Source organism: Patagioenas fasciata, chromosome 5 (assembly GCF_037038585.1).
Source record: "Patagioenas fasciata isolate bPatFas1 chromosome 5, bPatFas1.hap1, whole genome shotgun sequence".
NCBI classification, from domain to species: domain Eukaryota; kingdom Metazoa; phylum Chordata; class Aves; order Columbiformes; family Columbidae; genus Patagioenas; species Patagioenas fasciata.
In genome coordinates, this window is record NC_092524.1 from 3872169 (window position 1) to 3893184 (window position 21016).

The 21016-nt window shown below is 41.7% G+C and overlaps 2 protein-coding genes and 1 long non-coding RNA gene across 6 annotated transcripts in view; 1 reads left to right on the forward strand and 2 right to left on the reverse strand.

The window, feature by feature from the left end:
- On the reverse strand, positions 1 to 14145 carry CSRP3 (cysteine and glycine rich protein 3). The gene is made up of 6 exons (XM_065839321.2): positions 14030 to 14145; positions 7948 to 8067; positions 3825 to 3993; positions 2356 to 2491; positions 1600 to 1693; positions 1 to 697 (listed from the first exon to the last, which is right to left on the reverse strand). Exons 2-6 carry the CDS (start codon positions 8057 to 8059, stop codon positions 618 to 620), a joined length of 591 nt encoding a protein of 196 aa, XP_065695393.1. The 5' UTR covers positions 8060 to 8067; positions 14030 to 14145; the 3' UTR covers positions 1 to 617.
- Positions 7054 to 18311, forward strand: LOC139828061 (uncharacterized). The gene is made up of 3 exons (XR_011739233.1): positions 7054 to 7112; positions 15795 to 15897; positions 18157 to 18311. It is a non-coding gene; the product is annotated as an uncharacterized lncRNA (long non-coding RNA).
- E2F8 (E2F transcription factor 8) overlaps positions 17000 to 21016 on the reverse strand; it is a 12094-nt gene continuing 8077 nt past the window's right edge. For 2 of the 4 annotated variants that reach the window (XM_065840167.2, XM_065840168.2), the window contains 4 exons: positions 20044 to 20256; positions 19226 to 19355; positions 18783 to 19090; positions 17000 to 17711 (listed from right to left, as the gene is read on the reverse strand). In XM_065840167.2, coding sequence (XP_065696239.1) covers positions 17511 to 17711; positions 18783 to 19090; positions 19226 to 19355; positions 20044 to 20256 — 852 coding nt within the window. In that variant the 3' untranslated portion in view covers positions 17000 to 17510. The remainder of the gene's footprint in view (positions 17712 to 18782; positions 19091 to 19225; positions 19356 to 20043; positions 20257 to 21016) is intronic. The other 2 variants (XM_065840170.2, XM_065840169.2) reach the window with 1 other exon arrangement.

Below are 21016 nucleotides of genomic sequence, written 5' to 3' on the forward strand. Positions count from 1 at the left end.
TAATGTGAAGCAATATTGGTACTTTATTGTAGCTTGAGAAGATACAATAACAAAACACTGTATTCTATGACACTTGTTTTTCTTCAGAAATACCTCCCTTTGAGAGAGAGAATTTCAAATCCTTTTTAATTGTCTCAAAATGAGTAACATCTGTTTTACCATAACAGAAATAACGTCAACATGTTCAAAACACCACTAGGAGATGGATAGAAATACAGACATTACACAACATTCGGAACAAAGCAAAATACAGCTTAAATCAGAACACTCCATAAGGTATCTCTAGCTTAACAGGACAGTAAGCTGAGTCTAAAATTCTAGTCTAAAGTGTGGTAAATACTAGTTTAAGAAGCAATAGTGTTCCATGAGGATTTTTGGCCTTATTAACTGTACAACAACTATGAATCTAGTTTCATTTAATCTAGTTTTATTAATATCACTGTACCTTTTTAAGCTATTCTAAGAATTTCGTAAGATGTAAGCTCACAAGTTTTTTTTTCCTGCAAGGTGGAAAATATTCAATAGGTTCTTAGCAATATGTGATGTTTAATGTTTTACTTGACAATTATCACTTGGTGGCTTCAACAGCGGTTTGAGCCCGTCGCATCCATTTCTTCTCATTCACACTCTTTCTTTTCCACTTGAGTGAGGCCACCGAAGCCAATTCCTTTGGGACCAAAATTTTTTGCATAGCAAACTGCAGAAGAAGGAGAGAGGTAAATGATATTCTGAATGTTTTCATGTAGAAGTGATTTTGGCTTTAGTCCTGCATCCAAACTTAATAAAAGGAAGGAAATCTGAAATAGTGGCTTTCTCAGAAGCTTGGACAGGTTCTAATAGTGAAACTAGCATCACATATTTGAATTAAATACAAGTAACATCTAATCTGCTCCAAAAAGAATCTGTGTTTAAGGTCTAAGTAACATTTTCGTTAAAGCTCCTTTTCTGTCTGAAAATACTCAGTAAAACGCGGTCTGTATGAGCAACACAGGCTGAGTACAAAGTCAGAGATTTTCAAAGGAGGTTAAAACAACTACAGTGTAGTCCAGAGGCTTTTGATGGTACTTTAAACCGTTCGTTTTGACTCTTTATTGCCAAGTGTGCACATAGTAATTTATCACAGCTCTGCTAAGGAAGAAATAATGGTCGGCATATTTCTCCAAATACACTGATTTGATCACTTGCAATGGTCAGACTGTACCCAAAGTCACAGAACGTTAGTATTCTTTGTTAGTATTGCCTATGTAGTTTAACCAAGAATATGAAAACTTCGCATATTTTCCCCCTTAGGCTGTTTCTAAGAGTCAAGTGAAGTCTGTGAATTTTTGATCTGAGAACATCTGGATGTATAATTTAGCATTAATGCGTTGTTATCTTATGTGCTGCCAATATAGTTGAGGAATCTTTTAACTTTTCCTGGCAAGAATACAAACTAAGGCTGCGACCTTAAAGGGATGACCTTTGAAAATAACAGAATCATAGAAAGGAAATTTCCTGACGTTGTTAAGCGTGCAATAAGGTAAATCACAATGGCAATTCCAGGTCTAAAAAGACTTAATTTTGGATGGACTCAGTAGTTCCTCTCGTGGCAATTCTTACCTTTACAGTAGAGCTCTCCGTCTTTGTCCGTAACGTTTGTAGATTCTAAACTCTTCCCACAAATAGCGCAGCGGAAGCACGTCTTGTGCCAAGGCTGAGGACATGGAGACAATTCATTGTACTTTATAGAAAGTGCACAGGTAGCAGATAAAAGAAACAAAAGATCTATTGCTTTTTGATGGTGTGAAAAGGTTAAAATTGTTTGTTGGTCTTATGGCTTCAATTCTTAGCTATTCTTGGTTAGTCTTTTTTCAATTACTATGTTATCCCATATCAAGATCTTCCCTAGTGACTCTAATTCATGGAGATCTGTTAAAAATCAGGAAGCTGTAGATATGACTCTTGTTTTGGCTGTTTCTTTAGTGTGCAGTGATAATAGTTTAGTGTGAGTTCTTAGAGAGCTAACGTGTCATATAGGCCAGGCATTTGGTTTTCTAATCACGGAATCTCTTTAATATATCCACAATTACCACTACAAATAAAGGTTTAAATTCTAAATATCCCCAGAGGTGATAGTAGAATAACGGTGGTAGAAGAACCAGCCTGTACGGTAACCAGATGCAAAGAGTTGAAGGTGGCTCACGAAAAGCACACGGTTTTAAACCTGAATGTACATCCCATTCTCACACAATTTGTTAATTATTCCTTATGTTTTCCTCATTGAGACTGTGACTAAAACCACTAAGGACATATTAGCTGTAGTTTATTGCCATTATAAGAGTGTGTTTGGTTCCTAGTTCTGCATTAACCACTTACTTTTCCTCCTCCCATGATCTTCTCCGCAGCGTACACCGATTTGCCACAGCGGGGACATTTATCCACATCTACCATCTTCTTGGCGAACTTTGAAGGGTTGGTTGGTGTCGAAGGACGAGCAGACTTGGGTGACCCCCTAAAGCAGAAGTTTTCAGTGTTTTAAAATGCCACTTAAAATGTTGCCTTCATTCTAGATATACGATTTCATGAGTTTTTGGTAAGCGATAAAGAAATACGAAATCAGTGATCTTAGGCATGCGAAATCAAGGGGGAAAGACAAAATTGAAGTTTTCTATTGAATTCTATTGTACGGTTGAAAAGCCGGTGCTGTAACTGCTGATATTACTTGTTTTGGGCTCAGTACATGTAGCCACATGCCGAAAAGATTATATTTATTGAAAAGTCAACAAATAATTTTGTTTTATTGAGTGACAAGAGGGAAAATACGAACAAAAGACCCCTCTGTTCTTTGTAACTGGCTCTCTGATGGTGCTCAGTGAGTGGAAAGACACTATAGATTTAGATGCACTTATTTCATTAGTCAGTGTAACATTTGAATGGGGGACTGGGGTTCTTAACTGTCTAAGGTCAAGAGCACATCAGAAAAATTGCTTTGCTTTGTTCTCCTGGACTTTGTGCTTTATGTCCTAAAGCCTTTCACAGAATGACTTTTTGAATTACAGGATTGTTGGCTTGCAACAGGTCATTAAATCTCCAGGACGTGACAGTTTTTGATACAGAGCTCTGCCCGTCATGGATTCGTATCTTACAAGAAGCTATAGTTAAATACGTTATTTCAGTTTTTATTTCCTGCACAGCATCTTGGTTAATTGGTTTCATTATAGCGACACCAGAAGAAAGCAGTGGATTTGGAAACGTGCAGCTTTGAGAATCATAGAAAAATACAATAAAACTGGACTGTCAGAGGGAATTATGTGCAGCTGAGGCTTTTGGAAGATGTTGTCCCATTAGAATTCCTTTGTTCAAACATCATCTTGGTGTGTTTGTGTTATTCGAGCCACAGGGAGGATTTAGAAGCCTTATTCCCCCATTTAGAGGAGAGTTAACAGTATGTGTAGTGTGATTATTTCTCTAGCAGTAAAACCTAACTGTATTTGATAGGAAAAGAAACGTCCTCATGTTCTGTGATAAATGTGACTTTACCACTGGGCTGCTAATGGCAAATTACAATTGCAGTGAATATTTACGTCTGGTGACATATAAAGGCTGTTCTGCAGAATAATTGCCTGTTGAAGGAGGAGGTAGATTATAAAGAAAGCTTGAAGAGACCGAACATCATTAAAAACTGTTAAATTACTGCATCCACCGAAGGAAAGGTTGTAGGAAAGTCTGCTCTGCTACTCACGCTAGGTGTTGTTATGGAAACAGAATAAAATATCTAAAATACCCTATTAAGTGACAAATAGTACCAGAAAAACCCAACGTGTTGTGGATGGGATTTAACTCACTGTTGCAGATTCAAGCCCAGGTGGTCACCAGTGTCGGTGCTGAGACATCCAGCCCCTTGGCCGAAGCCGATCCCTTTGGGGCCGTATTTCCTCCCATAACAAGTTTTGCAGTAAATTTCCGACTCGTGAGCCGCCACCGTGGTGCTGTCCAGGGCCTTCCTGCAAGCCACTGCCAACGGGAAGAGAAATGGAGACGGGAGAAGGATGGTGTTAGTTGTTGTCGGTATAAAACTTCACTGGGCTGTTGCTAAGGTAATTGTGCACACAAAGTTCTCTTCTTTTGCCGCTTTAAAGTTTTACTCCAACCGTAGGAAAATCATGGGCTTGTTGAGATGATATGTTTAGATCTGTGAAGCTTAAGATGGATTTGAGATCATCATCCTAAATCTTAAAAATATATATATATATATTTAAAAAGGAGGTTGCAGAGGTGTTGGTTCCACTGTGCATCTGCACCTTTCAAAATAACCACTCTGAGTCTGCGGTGGCTTTCTCACCTCAGCCCGTGCTAATTTAATGTTTCTAGAAGAGGATATAATTTATGTGCTGTGTCCAAGGCATCAAGCAGGACTTATTTTTATTGATTTGTTTGACCTGCAGTGCAAGGCAAAGCCACGATCCCAAATCACTGGTAGTCTCAGCTCTGTTAGACTTCTTCCAGGATGGTGAGAGGATGACTAGAGCTGTTCAAAAAACTGAGACCTTTTCATCCTTGTGTTCATTATCAGGAAATCCTGCTTGGCTTAGCTCACTGGGAAAGGTCTTGGAGATTTTTGAGCAGAAGGTGCTATAGGCAAGTCCAACGTTTGCAGTGGAATACACACTATATCCTCCATGGCACCACTTCAACCCGAGCCTCAACTTGGAAGGACCAGAAGGTAATGAGCGCCAAGAGATGCTTATTCAGGGATCTTGGGGAGCAAGTGTCCATGTTTTGAGAAGCACAAGTCAGAATTAGAGCTAACGAGTGTTGCTGAGCCCGGTCTCGTGTGGTTTTTCAAATCGAGCGGCTATGGAAGGTTGATCGCTCCCTCCCAAGTTCTTTGCTCATCTGAAACATGATCAGTATTTAGAAGCTGACTTCTACTACTCGGCCACCCCATGGAGAGAGGATGAAGCTTTTCTGTTTGGGGTCTCTGTAGAAAAAAATCAGGGGTTTGTAGTATGCTTAAAAATCAAAGTCTCAACACTTATAAATTGTTCATTTCTCTGCAGCTTCTCTTGAACAAGAGAGCATTCCAGTCACGTTGATAGCTTGGAAAAGAAAGTTGTTTAGTAAGCAAGAGAAACCTGTGAAATACACAAATATTGGAAGTGGTTGGAAGTTGAAGTTCCAGAAGAGCCAGCTGAGTTTGTGATTAATCCGTTTTCCCTCCGTGCTAATTGTATCTGTCCTGCTGCGAGTCTAAAATTCATCCACACCAGAGAACTTCAGCTGGTGCTGGAACCTCGGCAGCCTTAATCCCGTCACCCAACTTCATAGAGGGGAAAAATAATTTGCAAGGACCTTTTATAGTTAATACAAAATAAAACGAGAGCCTTCTGTAAATGTGTGAACCTGATCTTGTCGTGCTCCATTCCCTTCTGCTTTGAGATGATAATTATGTTTGCCGAGGGAGTTAAGGGATGATGGAAACTCTAGCAGCAGATAAAGCGTTTCTATTTCTGGCTCCTTAGGGTATCAATTCACCGTGACAGATGGAGCAAAAGCCCTTGAAGTGCTGTTGTTGAAATAACTTTTGAGACCCGTCATCTGCCAACAGATCCCAGTCAGCAGCCGGCACGGAGAAGGTCCAGGTTGGTGGTGTGAGGTCCTGCCAAACGTCCCTCACAGCTGCGGTTCAAGTCCAAGCCAACCGGGAAACAAGGTAGATAAATGGGAACGAGGGTTTGATGGAAAGAAGTTTCTCTTTTGTTATGTTTGTAGCTAAAAATTATGGAGTGGGGAGGGTGTGATTTGTAGTTTAGCTTAATTCTTACTGCTTTAACAGGTTGGTTTGAATCGTCTATGATTTTGCCCAAATTGAACTTTTTGGTGGGAAAATACTGGTGCGCCTGGTTAAATATAATTTAAAATAATATATTTTAAATATACTTAATATAAAAACTAAGTAGGTTAACTCTTTCTGTGCCAAGATTAGGTCAGGGAGGATCATCTTTCTTCTGTTGAGGAATGAAATCCTATAATTGGTTCATTGAAAAGCCCATGAACATGATACTGAGTCGTCCTGAGCTGCTGATTAGTGTGTGAATCATGGGAGAAGTCAAGCCAATTAACGTACCTCTCCTGTGCCAGCTGGCCTTAGATGCATCTTCAGTTTGTGAGCTTAAACATATTTCTGCTGGGAATACTTTTTTTGGTATATAAACTATTAATAATTTAGTTCAGACTTAGAGGCAAATAAAACCTGCTAATAAAACAGAACAAAATAGCCCCATCTCACCCAACCAACCAAAACCAAACAGAAGAAAAACAACAATAAACCGAAGAAACAGCAGAGCTAATGGATGGATGTTGTTTGTCATGAATTATTTATGCTGAGAATGAAGCTTAAACTTGTTCCGGTATTAGATAGGAGAGAAATATTATCAACTATGCCCTGTTAGGAGAGCTGTTTATTTTATTAGACACTGGAGAGTCTACTCATTTGCCTTCTTCTGCCTTATCATTTTCTAGAATTTGATAAAGCACAAGCGTCACTGAAAGGTTTTCTCATAATTACCACGTTCATGTCCCTCTCCCTATAGTTTCTCTGATATCTAATATTGTTATAGGCAGCATATGGAAGCAATAAGAAGCCTCTAGTTTTCACAAAACGGAGATTTTTACCATTCTGGAAGAATTGCCCGAAGGTTGTCAATTAACTTGAAACTTTTTTGGGGGGTTTCTTTCTCACTTGATGATTTGGGCATCACTTGCAGGGCCCTCAGAGGAAGGAGAGAAAACTGCGGTGCGTCCCTTGGGCCGACTGCTCCGCGCTGCCCCGTCTCACCCCAGCATCTAATGCTGGTCTCATCCTCCAAAGCAGAATTCTCTGTCCATCCAGGAAACGAGGGTGAAAATTGGATTCAGTGGCTTCTAAGCTGGAATTCGTACTGCAAAGGTGCTAAACATCAAGCATTGACTGCAAAATGAACTATTTGGCTCTCTGTAGGTCATAGCAAATTGTTGATTCTCTCTACAAAGACTGAGCAGAGCTGAACTGATGCCTTCTCTCTAATTTGTCCAGGGTTAATGCACCTGTAGAGAGCGGGATTCCTGCAAGCGATCTGCCAGACATTAAAGAGGTGAGAGGAGTAAAACATTAAGTAATGTGGGACTATATGGAATATGGGGAAGGAGGAGACTGAGGTACTTGTGGAGAGATTTTGGTGACAGCAGGTTAATGTCTTTCAGCTTTCCCGTGTGAAATGAACTAATGTCAGGCTTCACCATAAAAGTAATAATCCTAATAAGACATATTTCACTCTTAGGAACACTGTTTATCTCTCTTGGACTTTTTAACTTGAAGCAAACCTGCAATATGTGGTGGTGTGGGACAGAAGGTTGCATTTCTTGGAGATTGACCTAGATATCATAATACTATAGTATTCTAATGTCCCTAATAAAAGTAATCCAAGTCATGTTTGGAATAAGAAAAGCCAGGAGCCTGAGGGGCAGACTAGAACTGATTATTAAGAGCTGCACAGTGGCATTTCAGAAAACCAACTGAAAACAGATACGGTTATTTTCTATCCTTCAGCTACTAACAGGATGGGAAAACAGGTTTTGCCCGTAGGTTTTTATAGAGCGTCGGACCGGAATCCGTCTCGCCACGCTGGGTTGTTTAATGTCGGACTGCCCTCTGCTTTAAACTTTCCCAGAAATCAGATGAATAAGCTTCACAAAACCTTCCCTGTGTGAAGCTGAGTCTGGTGTTGGTTGCCTCAATCGTCCTGTATGTTGCTTATGGTGTTTAAATCCAGCTGTAGGTGTCCCGTGAGCAAACGTGTTGAATTGGGGAAACTGTGAAGCTTCTTTATTGCGTGCAAAGTAATACAAAAGTGAATTTGCTAGATGTAAAAGGGGGATTTTACAGAGTATGGGGATACTGTGGGGTTAAAACAGTGCAGGCCAGCTTACTGCAGAGGAAGCATGTCTTGTGGAAGCTCCTTCCATTGCACTGGATTTCCTCGGCGTGGTACACCGTCTTCTCGCAGGCACCGCATTTGGCTCCACCTCCCCAGTTGGGCATCCTTAGATCTGCAGGGTAACCCAGAAAACCAAGTTGCAAAAATAAATACAACAGCAGAAGAGAATTATTTTAAACAGAACAGCTTTGGTTTTTTTTGTTTTGTTTTGTTTTCGTTATTATTTTTTTACCCCCTTCTCCAGCCAACTCCTATTGCATACCTGTAATATACCACACCCCTGTGCAGTAGCAGGGACGTATCCCATGCATGGGTGAGGGTGCAAGCCGGGTGCTTTTTGTGCTGGTAAATATGTGAAACGATTGTGAGGCGTTGCAGTAAAAATATGCCAGGGTCACTCCAGCCTCTTCGGATAACTGGATCTAGGATTTGTTTTCCAACAAACAGTCATTTTCTTTCAATCTTGCCCTCCTGGTGTAGCCTTTTCCCCTCAGTTTTTGCTTTATGTGTATTGTTCTGATTTTGCGAGACAGATTTTTATGGCACTAACAAACACTTTGAAGCTTGAGTGGAGTTCAGGCAAACCTATGGACATTATTTGGTATTAAATTTTGTATGGCACATTGTTCCACCTAAACTCTCTGTTCAGAGACAGCATATAGTGCTGTTTATACCTCTCCAAAGCAAGTCCTGGTTCATCCAGTGCCACAAGAGCTTCCTCGGTGACACGTAGAAAGGCAATTTTCTGTGTCAGTGTGATATCATTCTATACAATTCACACGTGGGTAATTCCACTATAATGTTTAACAAATGTATAATTTTATTTCAGCAGACACTTTAATAGAAACAAGTTGCTGCTTTGCTGAATTCCTTGTTAGGCCGCTGCAAGCTCCCTGTGCTGCACAGCCATCGTGAAATAATAACAGATTCCTACGGAGCTTAAAGTGTGTTCTTCTTCGTCAATTCTTTTAAAAATCTAAACATCTGAGGAAAAAAGGATGGTGGTTGCCATCCCCGTTCTTTCTGGTTAAGTGACATGCCCAAGGTCACACCAGAGAGCGGTGTCGGAGCCGGAGCCGCTGCAGTCGCTGACGGCCGGTTCCGTAACTGCCCTTCACAATGTGAACCAACCCCAACCTGCGGTTTGCCCTTTTGTTCTCCTCTTTGAGTCATCGTTTCTGGAAAGACTGGGACGTCACCTTGTCATCTGCACACGGTATTATCGGCTTGTTCCAAGCTCCTGGCGCAGGCCTTCCTTGTCCTTCTTGGAAAACCAGTCAGCACCTTATTATAGTGCTTTCAAAGCTGGCTCGTGCAATTTGTGTTTAATTCAATTAACCGTAAGGTATTCTTACCTAAGGAAAGGATTTTGAATGCTGGATCAGACCTGAGAATTTTCTCCTGAGGTCAAGCGAGATAAGGGAGTTTATCACAGCAGTGATGTGACATAGCTGATGGCTTGTATTTTAGACTAGCATTTTACTATGTGTGGACATTGGACCTTAGTGCCACGTGTTTATCATCATCTCAGTGACTTTTGTGCTGTATCCTCAATTTTGGAATGAAACAAACAATTCCTATACACCAGCTCCACAAGCTGAACCCAAAGGGAATTCTTTCTGGTGACTAACACTATAAATCATGCAATATTATAGAAGACACACCTGCCCAGGAAAAAGAAGCTATCTTAGAAGTGTGTGCAGATGCTGAAGCAGTAGCAATGAAGATGGAGTAACGTGGACATGCTTTAGAACCTTTGGAATAATGTCCCCAGGGAAGTGGTGGATTCCTCGGTGTTGGACACTTGTAAGACTCAGCTGGACAGGGTGTTAGGCCAGCTTGGCTAGACTGGGCTTGCACCAGGAAAGGCTGGGCCGCATGGTCCTTGTGGTCCCATCCAACCTGGTATTCTCCAATTCTGTGTTTGATAACCACACAGATACCAGCACATCCAAACATCTCTGCTTTAGTGCTGCAGTTGTTAGTATATCTTTAACCCTCTATAATTATATATTCCCTGCTGTGACTGTCACCTGGGTAGACAAATACCTGTCAATGTGCTGTCAGACAATAACAACATTCATCACTTTCAGACTCTGCCAGTTTCCTTGGGAAGCTGTTTGTGAGCCAAACTCTTCCAACAGAAAACAGTAATGATGCAAAAAAGGCAAAGCAAGCTCCGCTTGCCTCTGTTTATTTGTAATGTAATGAGTAAGAAGCAAAGTAGCCGAAATGAGAAAAATGACTGCACGCATGGAACAGACTATGAATTTGATCCCTTCTTACTCAGCAAAGGCTTTACTGAACAGTACTGTGCAAATCCTTTTGCTTTTTGTTTCTTTTAAATGGAGATAAAGGAACCGAGGGAAATCTTTCACATAAGTAAAATCTTATTGTCTCATTCTGCCATTCCTATATTTCCTCCTATTTTAAGGTACTTTTTTCTTGGTGCCATTTTTCCCCTCTTACAAAAACAGTTCAAGCAGTGCTTTAAACATTTTAAGGAAGAGCAGTGGGAGATAAAAATCAGTTTTGCGCCACTTTCTTGAAAATTACAATGAGGTTTTTGTGTTCACAATGTTCCCTTTCAAGTGCGGTTTCCAGTCGAATCCCTTTGCTGCCTGGGAGGAGAACGGTTGGTACCTCCGGCTTCTGTAAAACCACTTGTGCTCTTTGGAGCTCCTCTCAAAGCCACATACAGCATCTCAATCTGTGGCACCGGGAAACTTCTTGGAAAGCAGCTCTAATTACATCATTAGCCAAAGGGGGGTGAAAATATATATATAATCTCTGAAACAGTCTGATAAGGGGCGATAGTGACCCTTGTGCTGTGGTTAGAGCTCTTGAAAGAGCCATCGCTCCTGAGGCTAATTATAGCAGCGTGACTGGGCATGCACGCACATTTTCCATGTCTTGTTGGCATCACCTGATGGGAAGCTGGAGGAGAAAGAAGTCACAGTGAAAAGGTTCCCGTAAGAGCAGTGATGTTCATCTCTGACCCGTGGCCGTCCCTGCAGATGCTGCCGGTGCGGCAATGCTGCCAAGGGCGAGTGAATCCCACGGGGTACATGGAATTCTTAGTTTTTACTCATCTAAATGATAACAGTGGATAAATCTCCATCCTTACGATGGGCAAGTAGAAGTTGGTCTCCTACTTGTCGTAAAAATAATACCCAGAGGCTTCATTTGAACTCGATGACCTTCAAAGGTCCCTTCCAACACCAACTGTTATATGATTCTATGAATTTCACTCAGTTTTACAAGTGGCAGTATCCAAATCCCCTTGAAACTCCCTGAACTTTGCTGTCTAAATCTGGTTAACTTGCGGTGACCACGGGGGGCTTGTTATGTTTTAGTGATCTAGTAGAATGGGCCCCATCTAAATGCACAAAACAGGTGATGGAGAAGCTTTTGAGCACGAATATCGCGGCGTGTTGGCAGCCACGCGGGTACTGTTAAGCTGGAGGAGAGTTCTTGGGCTTGTTTTAATACCATTCAGCAGCTCGTATCCTTCCTTTTAAAAATGAAGCTACTATGTGGAGTAGAGTTTATACACATGAGCTGTGCAGCCAAGGATACGTGCTGCTTGTTATTTAGAGCTCGCAACCTGCTATCGGGGCTGCAGGGAAGCCTTTGAAGTGTTTCTGTGCTCTGCATTGGCTTGAAAACATGTGAGACGTCTTCTGTTAGCGAGTCTGGATGTCACGGAGCGTGTGGCACGCTAATCAGAGTGCTGGTGATAAGAATATAATCCAAAAATATATTTAGATGGGTTGATCTAGGTGGGAAGTGGATGCGGTGCTGGCTCAAGGTGTGTGGAGGAGGAAAAGGTGGCGCTGGTGCAATACAGCAGGTAAGAAAGGTGTGGAAAATAATACTGGTGTTTTCCTGCTAAACGTGAGGTTTTTCCCTTCTGAACGCTTACACGATAGTCTGGAGCTTAAGCCGTGTGTGAATGGGCTGCAGGAGTCGCTTAGTGTGTGTCTGGGAGGGTTATCTCGGGCACGTGTGCTGCAGGGTGAATTTGGAGTGATAAATGGGATGGGAAATGTAGGAATGGTGGTAGAAATGCTGAACCAGGACCTATGGATAGGATGTGCCTTGTGTCTCTGTTTTAGTCCCAGCTTGCTGTTTCATCTAGGCTTGGTTAAAAGTATAAGAATATTGATTCCTTAGCTAATAAATAGCGATAATATCAAATAAATTCTCTGTTCACGCATTGGGACAACATTTAAAGATCTTTTTCCCAGCTGAAGCCTGTGGGAAGTGCAGCCAGGACTCCATCCCGGTATCTAATCACCGCCGGCTGCTGCCCTGTCCTGTGACCACCAGTCACTCATTCCACTGTCCCCAGTGTCACCTCCCCAGCACTGTGGCGGTAACAATGTACAGCTGCCTTTAGAAAAGCAGCAATAAAACGCTGCTGTAGTTTTTTCTCTGCAACTAGCACTCTCCGTTATATTTTAGCTTGTTGTATCTGCGGTGTAAAGTCGCATCTCCCCAAAGCCTGAAGGTGTTTTTATCTAAATCCATTGCAGAAAGTGTCATCTCAGTGCAATAGATTCGCAACAGGGAAGATGTTTGTATTTGAAGAGTGAGCCCATTTCATGAAAGATGCAATATTGTCATGTATTTATAATCATAATCCTTATATCTCTATGCATTCAAAGGACTATGGATACAGAGTAATTCGTTTTGCCTCCGCCACAATCTCAGGCTGATCAGTGTTTTTCGTTTATTTCTACATTAAACCAACACATAGAGAGCAAGAGATGGGAATTTCCACACTGACCCAGGAAAGTAAATATGGATTTTTCATTACAGCGGTCAGTTAGACAAGCCCTTTCAAAACACAAGATGTTAAGCGAGCTGACATGAAGCGCGTGATGCGCAAAGCTGATAGAAAAACCCTGAGCCCTTTGCTCCAATCTGTGTCCTTCCAATTACCTCTAATTTTCTAACATAGTAACACCACATTTCTTTTAAAACTTCCTTGATCCACACTTTTGCGGAAGTTTAAGATTGCACTTCCAAAAGATAAGGCACCCTGATGCTGGAACTAGGTACTTAATTCTGGCTTAAAACCCCAACACCCCCACACATATACACAGAATTCCATTTGATTCTTGGGGCTGTGGGAAACGGCGTCTGCTCTACAAATGTGTAGAATGTGTACAAATTCCTTTTTCCAGACCTAATCCCAGACTATCAGCTCATGCTTTTCCTTCCACAAGATCCTTCTCTAAATCCCTATCCCCGCACTAAGGCTTTTAAGTGCTGAGCAAAACCGTCGTGGGTTGTCAAACGGTGCCGTGATGGTCGAGATGAGACACAGAATTATTTTATCTATATGTAAGGCTTTACTCTTTGAAATAATTTTACCTCTAGGTAGAAAGCTTTTTAAAGGTTATGTATATAAATACATATTAACCATTGGAGCTTTTCCAAAGACTTGACCCATTGTGCTATGCTTTAATGCCTGGGTGATGGATGCGTGGATTCTCTCGTTCTGCATTCTTATCTAGCCATTTTCTGTGAAGTCTGCATAGAACTTTTCCCATCTGATATAAAACCCATTGGTCGTTGATATGAAACGTTTTGAGGGTTTTTAGTTGGGACTTTTTATCTCTAGAATACTTTGATTTAAGAAATTATGGATGCGTGCGAATTCATGTGCTTTAAAAAGTGTATGTACAAACTATTTGTGGAAAACGTAATTCTGTAGCTATTGAACAGTTTTATTTTGAATATTCTGGAACTTCTGTTATCCGATTTTGCATGTGTCTCGTTAAGGAGGATCCCACAGCCCCATTCTTGTATCACTAGTAGCTACTCAACAAGCTGAGAAGCCCAGAAGAATCTCTTCTATCTCTTCTATTTCTTCTATCACTTGGGTTCCCCAAATATAAAATCCTTCTCTAGGACTCGCATTTCTGTATCATATCTACTCATTTTTCTTTGTCAAGCAATAAGCTGTATCTACAACCTTTTAGGATAAAAAATAATACTCAAAGTAGCCAAATGCTGCTATCAGGTGGTGTTGGCAGAACCCAATCTATTAATACTTTACTTACCGGAGTCGCTCGGTGTTTCTCCCTGGTGTGTTGGGCCTCCAAGGGTTTGACCACGAGGGATTCCTGCTCTCTTTAAATGCGGCAGCTGCTGTCAGCCCTATAAAAGCAGGGAGGGGAGGGGAATGGGGGTGAAATTCAGGGATCTGAGCAATGCCACTGCTATCAGGGGGCTGAAAATAACCTCTGACAAAAGCCTGGCATTTCGGTCCCTTACGTCCACCCGTGAGTCGCTGGACAACAATGCGGCCCCTCGTGTTACGCCTGGAGGGCATTCCTGACTGCAGCCTAATGGCGCAGAAATAAAGATTAAAGCCAGGCTTCAGTCCTAAGCACTCACACTGCCAAAAATGATTTATCAAAATAATTATTAAAAAAGCCCGAGCACCTGTTTGTAGGAAGCTTTGGAACTCAACGGTATTAAACCAAGTTGAATTTCGTTGAGCGGTTTATAATTTCATAGCTACAACTGGTGTGGCTTTTAGGGTACAGAGAATTAGGCTTCCCGCTTTAAATTTTTTCCTGGGTTTAGGTATTAAGATGGCTGGTTAATACCCTGTTTATCTGAAAATAAGACAGGGTCTTCTATTAATTTTTGCTCCCAAAAATGCCTTTTTATACATGTCTGGACGTTATTTAAATTTACTTTTTAAATGAGCTGTAACTAGGGCTTATTTTCAGAGTAGGGCTTATGTTTCAAGCATCCTCAAAAATCCTGACAAATCACACTAGGGCTTATTTTCGGGGTAGGGCTTATTTTTGGGGAAACGGGGTATATGTAAGGTTTAGCAGGTCTAATCGTTGCAGTTACATTGGCCGTGCCTGGCTGAGCCCCTTGGAAACCGATGATGCTGCATACGCATCAGAGACATAAAGTAAAGTACGGAGCACTTAAAGTTCGCTTTTTACAGGGTTTTATTTTGAGTGCTTTGTGGATTTAGAAGGTAATTCTCGTTTTCTGAAGGGACGTTTGAGTTCAGAAACTCTGTTTGGTGTCATGGACTTTGCTGGGTGTGAAACGGCAAGGGATTAAACACCAGGAGGCTATAGTTTAGTCTCAATTCTGGGACTGCCGTGGCAGCGTAAGAAAATTAAACCCCAAATCCACCTCAGACTTGAGGATTTTAGGGGTCTGTTCACTAATGTAGTGAAAGGTCCTCGATGTGAAGTTGTGGGACTAGTTTTTCCTGAGCAGGAGAGCTGGGCTCCGTCCCTTCTTTGTCATTCTCCATGGATGGTTAAGGGAAATCTGTGTCAAATAAGGTGAAATGCAGAGGTGAGGGTGCCGTGGATGTGGTTATTACGGTTTGTGACCGCCCTGTGTTTGCACCAGTGGGGATTTATCAGTTAACATTTGAGGGAACCGAATCTTTATCGATGCTCACTCACACTGTGTAGATCACGCGTTAATACTTGGTAAGATTTGCACTGTAACCAACTTTGCAGGGAAATCTGTGGAGAAAGATTTTGCCCCAAAATATCAGTGTTTTCCCTTTGAGTTTGTCAGAGAATTTAAGGGGAAAAGACAGGGAACAACCTTTAAGTTTCCCGGTGTTGCTTCATTCCTGTGCATCTGCGCAGATATCGGGTGCCCCTAAAGGAGCGACTCTTGTTGAGAGGCTCTTTACAGCTCAGAGCAGTCAGACCCGTACGAGTTAGTCGGAATTTCATTTAATCCCCACTCCACTGCGGCTTTTGGAAGAACAGACTTGAAATGTGCAATGGGGGGTGTACAGAAATGTGAATTTTTATATTCTTGGTGACGCAGGAATCAAAGGTGTGGATTAGAAAAGCCTGCTCGGAGAACTGGAAGGGCAGCGTATAAAGAAGTGAAGCCTGAGGCTCGGAGGGACTTTCGTGGAGCTCAACAGGTATGGGGGTCACATTCTGGGGGTGCTGGGGTAGGGGAGCAGCAGTGAGCTCAGAACACACCATGGGTTGTGTGGGGAGTAAAATGGTGGCTTTTCAGCCTGAAAAATGAATGAGAAAGTGAAGTTACCAAGCCTGCATAGAGCAGCTGGTAAGAGGGACACCCGGCAGCTTTTCCAGATAGAGCGCAGTTTGGGAGATCGTTTACTCCAACCCTAATTGCTGTAGTTGTTTATTCTGTCACCTGTGGTGTCCGAAAAGGAAAGGCTTGTAGTTTCCTTTGGGTAATGCAGGTTTCTATAAATCTTTGTACTTCTGAGATTAAATTGATAGCATGTGTAAGGATGATCAATTATCTCCTCGCTGCTGCAGTGAGAATCCCCCATTTCCGCACCTTTATTCTTCTCTCCCCATCATGTGAGAGTATTTCAGTAGTGATCCTATTCTGTCAAGTGTATTTTGTATTATGATTTTGCATTAGTAAAATCAAGCTGGTTATTTTTACCATATTAGTCATTCTAACTGTGCTTTTTTACCCAGTCTGAGCCTGAATCTTGGGCTTTGCTTGTGTTTCTCCTGGCCTAATCGGGACAGAAAAGCACCTTCTACATGGGAAGGCAGATCCACTGTGTTTTCCTTTAATTTGTTAGTTATTCCTTCTCGTCTAAGATGCGTGTGAGGAGGCTTCATCTTTTTCCTTAGGGTAAATGTTCCAAAGAGTTGCTCTTAGGGTTGAAGCTTCCCCAGTGTTGGGAGAACCTATAGACCCTATTGAATGTGGTGTACACCTGACTCCAATTCTGAGTTTAATACAAGAGGTGATAAGGATACTCTGAATTCCAAACTTCATTTTTTCCTCTAATTGGTTTCCTCTAATTGCTATTACTATGAAATGTTATCTCTGGTGCTGGAGTTCAGGAGACAGACTGAGTTACTTAAAACCCTTTCTGATTAAATACCATTTTCTCTTTCTTCAGTACACCCGCCTGATAATAAGAAAGGAATTAAGATACCAGTGAATATACAATGTATGACTTAAGTAATTTAATTAGATCAAACAAAAAAAGTCAAATTTTGAGTTTGTTGTAAGTTTAATCTGAACAAATTGATTAAAAAATACAGTATAAATAATCCTTAACTTATATAAAACTTGATTAATTTTTTTTTCCTTTTTTTTTTTTGAACTAACTTTACAAAAGAGCATTATTGAACACAGGCGCAAGACGTTTGAACTATGGCCTTTTTGTTAAGACATAAAATATGTACACGCTCACAGTACTTTTCTTTGTGCAAAATACGTACTGACTGATAAACTGTACCTTTCTGTACAAAGACAATCTCAGCTTACTTTGCATAGCAGAAAAGCAACACAAAAATCCCTAGATACATAACTTTGTTGCTATAATACTTCAGGTAAGCCTTTTGGAAAAAAAAAAATAGACATTAACTTTCTCATGAAGAGCCAGTTTTAATTCTAAAGCGTTGCATTAAGGCTATTCCAGTCTTGCCAATACACGTCCAAACACACATTGTCCATCGCACAATCCCAGACGTGTGCAGAGCGTTACCAGTAATTACAGCTGCTAACGCAATTCAGCAATCGGATATCCCAAAATTAGTCTTGTGACACTTCAAGTTTTCGTTGAGGAATATACAGAGTCCCTTGAGAGGTTCTCTCGGTACCATCTGAGTTCACAGAGAGCGAAGATCCCGTGTTTGGTCCTCCTGGCGTGCGGAAGAAATTCTCTGTGACCTGTTGGGGCTCTTGGGGTTCCTTTGGAACAGGAGGCTGAACAGGAGACAGAAAGTTATTTTCCTTTATAAAGAAGGAAAAAAATAGTGAATTCTAGTTGTAGGTTTCCACAGGATGTTAGAAAAATACTTTAAAATTTAAAAACTTAACCCCTTACTGAGAAAACAATATTCCTTGATGAAGCTATATAGATAAAGTCAATGAAATAAAAATCTGGTTTCTCTAATCCTCTTCTATCTCCTGTTTTAAATACAAATAGATCTTAGGCACTACAGTATTAGAGAATATCCAGAAAAGCTTCATGTGGTAAAAAAAATATTTCAAAATCCTCTACAATGTCATCCTATCAAAAAAGCTCAAATTAAATGCAAGAACTTGAGAGTAGATAAGGAGATTAAGGAGGAAAGATTAAGTAACAAATGGGCAATTTATTAATAAGTATCGTCTCAAATCTATGCAAAATCCTCCTTCTAAAGTAGTTATATCTGCACATCTCCTCATCTTCCAGCTGGCTCCACTTCCACAGCGAAGAAGACAGAGGGCAACAAAGATGCTGAAGGGAGTGGAGCATCTCCCTTATGAGGAAAGGCTGAGGGAGCTGGGGCGCTGGAGATGGAGAAGAGGAGACTGAGGGGTGACCTCATTAACGTTTACAGATATATAAAGGGTGAGTGTCAGGAGGATGGAGCCAGGCTCTTCTTGGTGACAGCCAATGGTAGGAGAAGGGGTAATGGGTTCAAACTGGAACACAAGAGGTTCCACTTAAATCTGAGAAGAAACTTCTTCATGGTGAGGGTGTCAGAGCCTGGCCCAGGCTGCCCAGGGAGGTTGCGGAGTCTCCTTCTCTGCAGACATTCAAACCCGCCTGGACACCTTCCTGTGGAACCTCAGCTGGGTGTTCCTGCTCCATGGGGGGATTGCACTGGATGAGCTTTCCAGGTCCCTTCCAATCCCTGACATTCTGTGTTCTCCCTTTATAACCTCTTAATCATATTGTACTTATGCTGCCCTTCACTGCCAGCTCTTTTCGGGCAGTGCTGATTTATAAAGATCAAAAAACAGTGCATTTAAATTCTACCTGCACCACTCAACCCACTGCAGCCCAGAAGCTGTGATGTATTCTTATCAATTTACCTTCTCCTCTTGCAGGTTCACGTGTTCCGAGCTCCAGCAGACACTTTCTGGTTGCGGCACGTGCTGGAGCGCAGGACTTGTGGGGACCTGCACCCCAGCAGGTATCAGTCCTACGTGTTGCAGGGTGAAGTTGAGAATGGAAGGACTCGGATTTTGGGCAGAACCGGCGTTGCTGGAGCTGAGGCAGGAGTTGCTCAGCACGGGTGCGGCAGCGATAGACGTCGGGGACAGCATTATATTGAACGGTGTTATGTGAAAGGCAGGAATGTTAACTGCTTTCAGTTCAGATGCCGTCACTGGAATGACGCCTGAAACGGAGAAATCAAGTATTGAAAGAGATTAAAAATTGAGAATCAATCGCGTTGCGATTTCCTTACCTCAGTGGGGTGAATCTGGCCCACAGTTCTTTAAGCCAGACTCCTGTAAGCCAGTTCAATACTCACCAGCGATGGGAGAGCTGTACGTAGTGTGCTGTAGCGAGCAGATCCCAGCTTTCTCTTTATTAGAAACACCGGCCTTGTTGCCGTGGGTGCACTGAGTCAGAGGAATAAGATAACCAGATGGAAAAAATGTCTGGAAAAGAAAAAGACAAATCTACATTTACCCCAAACGTGTAATAAACAAACATGAAGATTTTCTCCAAAGTTGCATCCCTCTTGCCTTGTTCCTCGTTATCCTCTGTATCCCCAGGATCGTTTATTCCACATCCGTACCACTTTCTGTCTGAAATTAGACACAACTGACTCTCTAAAGTACGATTTCTGTGCAGAAGTCAGCTGGCTCTGCCTGGGATTGCCACATTACTATTGGACTAGACAAAGAGAAATCCTCAGCCTGAATATGTTTATTTTTTTCCCAGAAGAAACATCCAGACCCAGCAATCATCCTGTCAACTCATTGCTGGACTGTGTTTTTCATAAAGCAAAGACTGGAAGACAATCCTTTTGCATCTACAAGTTCTGCTTCTGTCAACAGAACTGTTCTTTATTCTGGTTCTCTTAACTGCAGAGCTCCACATTTTACTGATGAAGAGAGCTTCATGTGATTCTGTTTCAAAGTATTTGAAAGCAAATACACACAGAGAACAGGGGAGGTAAGGGATCTCAACATTGCCTTCATTTACTTATTTGTGATCTTCATCCCAATTGAAGCCTGGGAGTCACTTATGTCCCCATATTTGTGTAGAAACAGAAGCCCTACATTCCTACAAAGGAAGGCTTGAAAAGCAAACTATAGATAATCTAAGTGTAGCCAGGCTCACCTCGGGAGCAGGAATGGCAAACGCTACAGCTATGTCTTGTTTAGTCTTGTCCTCATCTTCTGGAGTATCTTCTCGTTTACACTGCTCATAGCAACTTGCCGTGTTTTGATCGGAGGTTTCGGTTTTGTTCTGTCTCTCTTGCTGGAAATCGTCCGTTTCGTCATTCACTTGTGAGCTAGTGGAAGGTGGCCTTTCATTCTTAATAGATTCTCCCTTTTAGAAAGAGTAAACGCAAAACCAAGGGCAGACATCGTTAGGACTTAACATTCTCAATTACAGGTCTACAATGATATTTATACATTTTAAGAATGAGGAAGGGAAGTTTCTCCTTTCTCCCAACTCTGTGCTATAGTAATTTCTAGTCAATAAGTCAACGAGCTCCACATTTTCCCCCTTGCTCCCTCACAGCCAGGAGACGTTTGACACTGCTCATTGTCACAAAATGCTGATGACATTTCATGACTTTTGGCAAGCGCAATTAAAGCAGCCTAATGATTTACAGAGGCACTAAAACATTTGGCAACTGAGGAGTAGAAAGCAATCCAGACCAGCTTCTCCACGTGTATCAGGTGTATCCGAACCTCGTATTCTCCTGATGTGCTGTATTGTTACGCTGGCAACAATCCAATATGAACAGTGTGCAACACTGGAAGGAAATATTTAGAACGTATTGGAATTTTGGGACATTCCCTGTCCAGCGATTTTTATGTGTCCGCTTTCCTTCCTAACACCAAAGCCAGGAACGAGTGGCAGCCACTGGATGAAGATGAGCAACCTGAGCTTCTCCAGGTAAGTTTGGAAATGTTTTGGGAGTTGTTTTATTTTGGTTAACATCTGTGCACTCCGACACATCTTGGAAATGGATATTTGGAGGGGGAAGCGACGGGAGCAAGGAGAAAAATACAGCCTGAGCCTGGGTTGACCTTTCAAAGATACGCGTTATATTGTGTACTGTATATTCTACCTGATGATT

Excerpts from the sequence above, each read along its gene's own strand:
- CSRP3 (XM_065839321.2), bottom strand. The coding sequence starts at position 8,059 with ATGCCCAACTGGGGAGGTGGAGCCAAATGCGGTGCCTGCGAGAAGACG. Across the intron at positions 3,994-7,947 it reads CAAGACATGCTTCCTCTGCA|TGGCTTGCAGGAAGGCCCTG; the intron begins GTAAGCTGGCCT and ends TCCCGTTGGCAG. Across the intron at positions 2,492-3,824 it reads CTGGGCTTGAATCTGCAACA|GGGGTCACCCAAGTCTGCTC; the intron begins GTGAGTTAAATC and ends CTTCTGCTTTAG.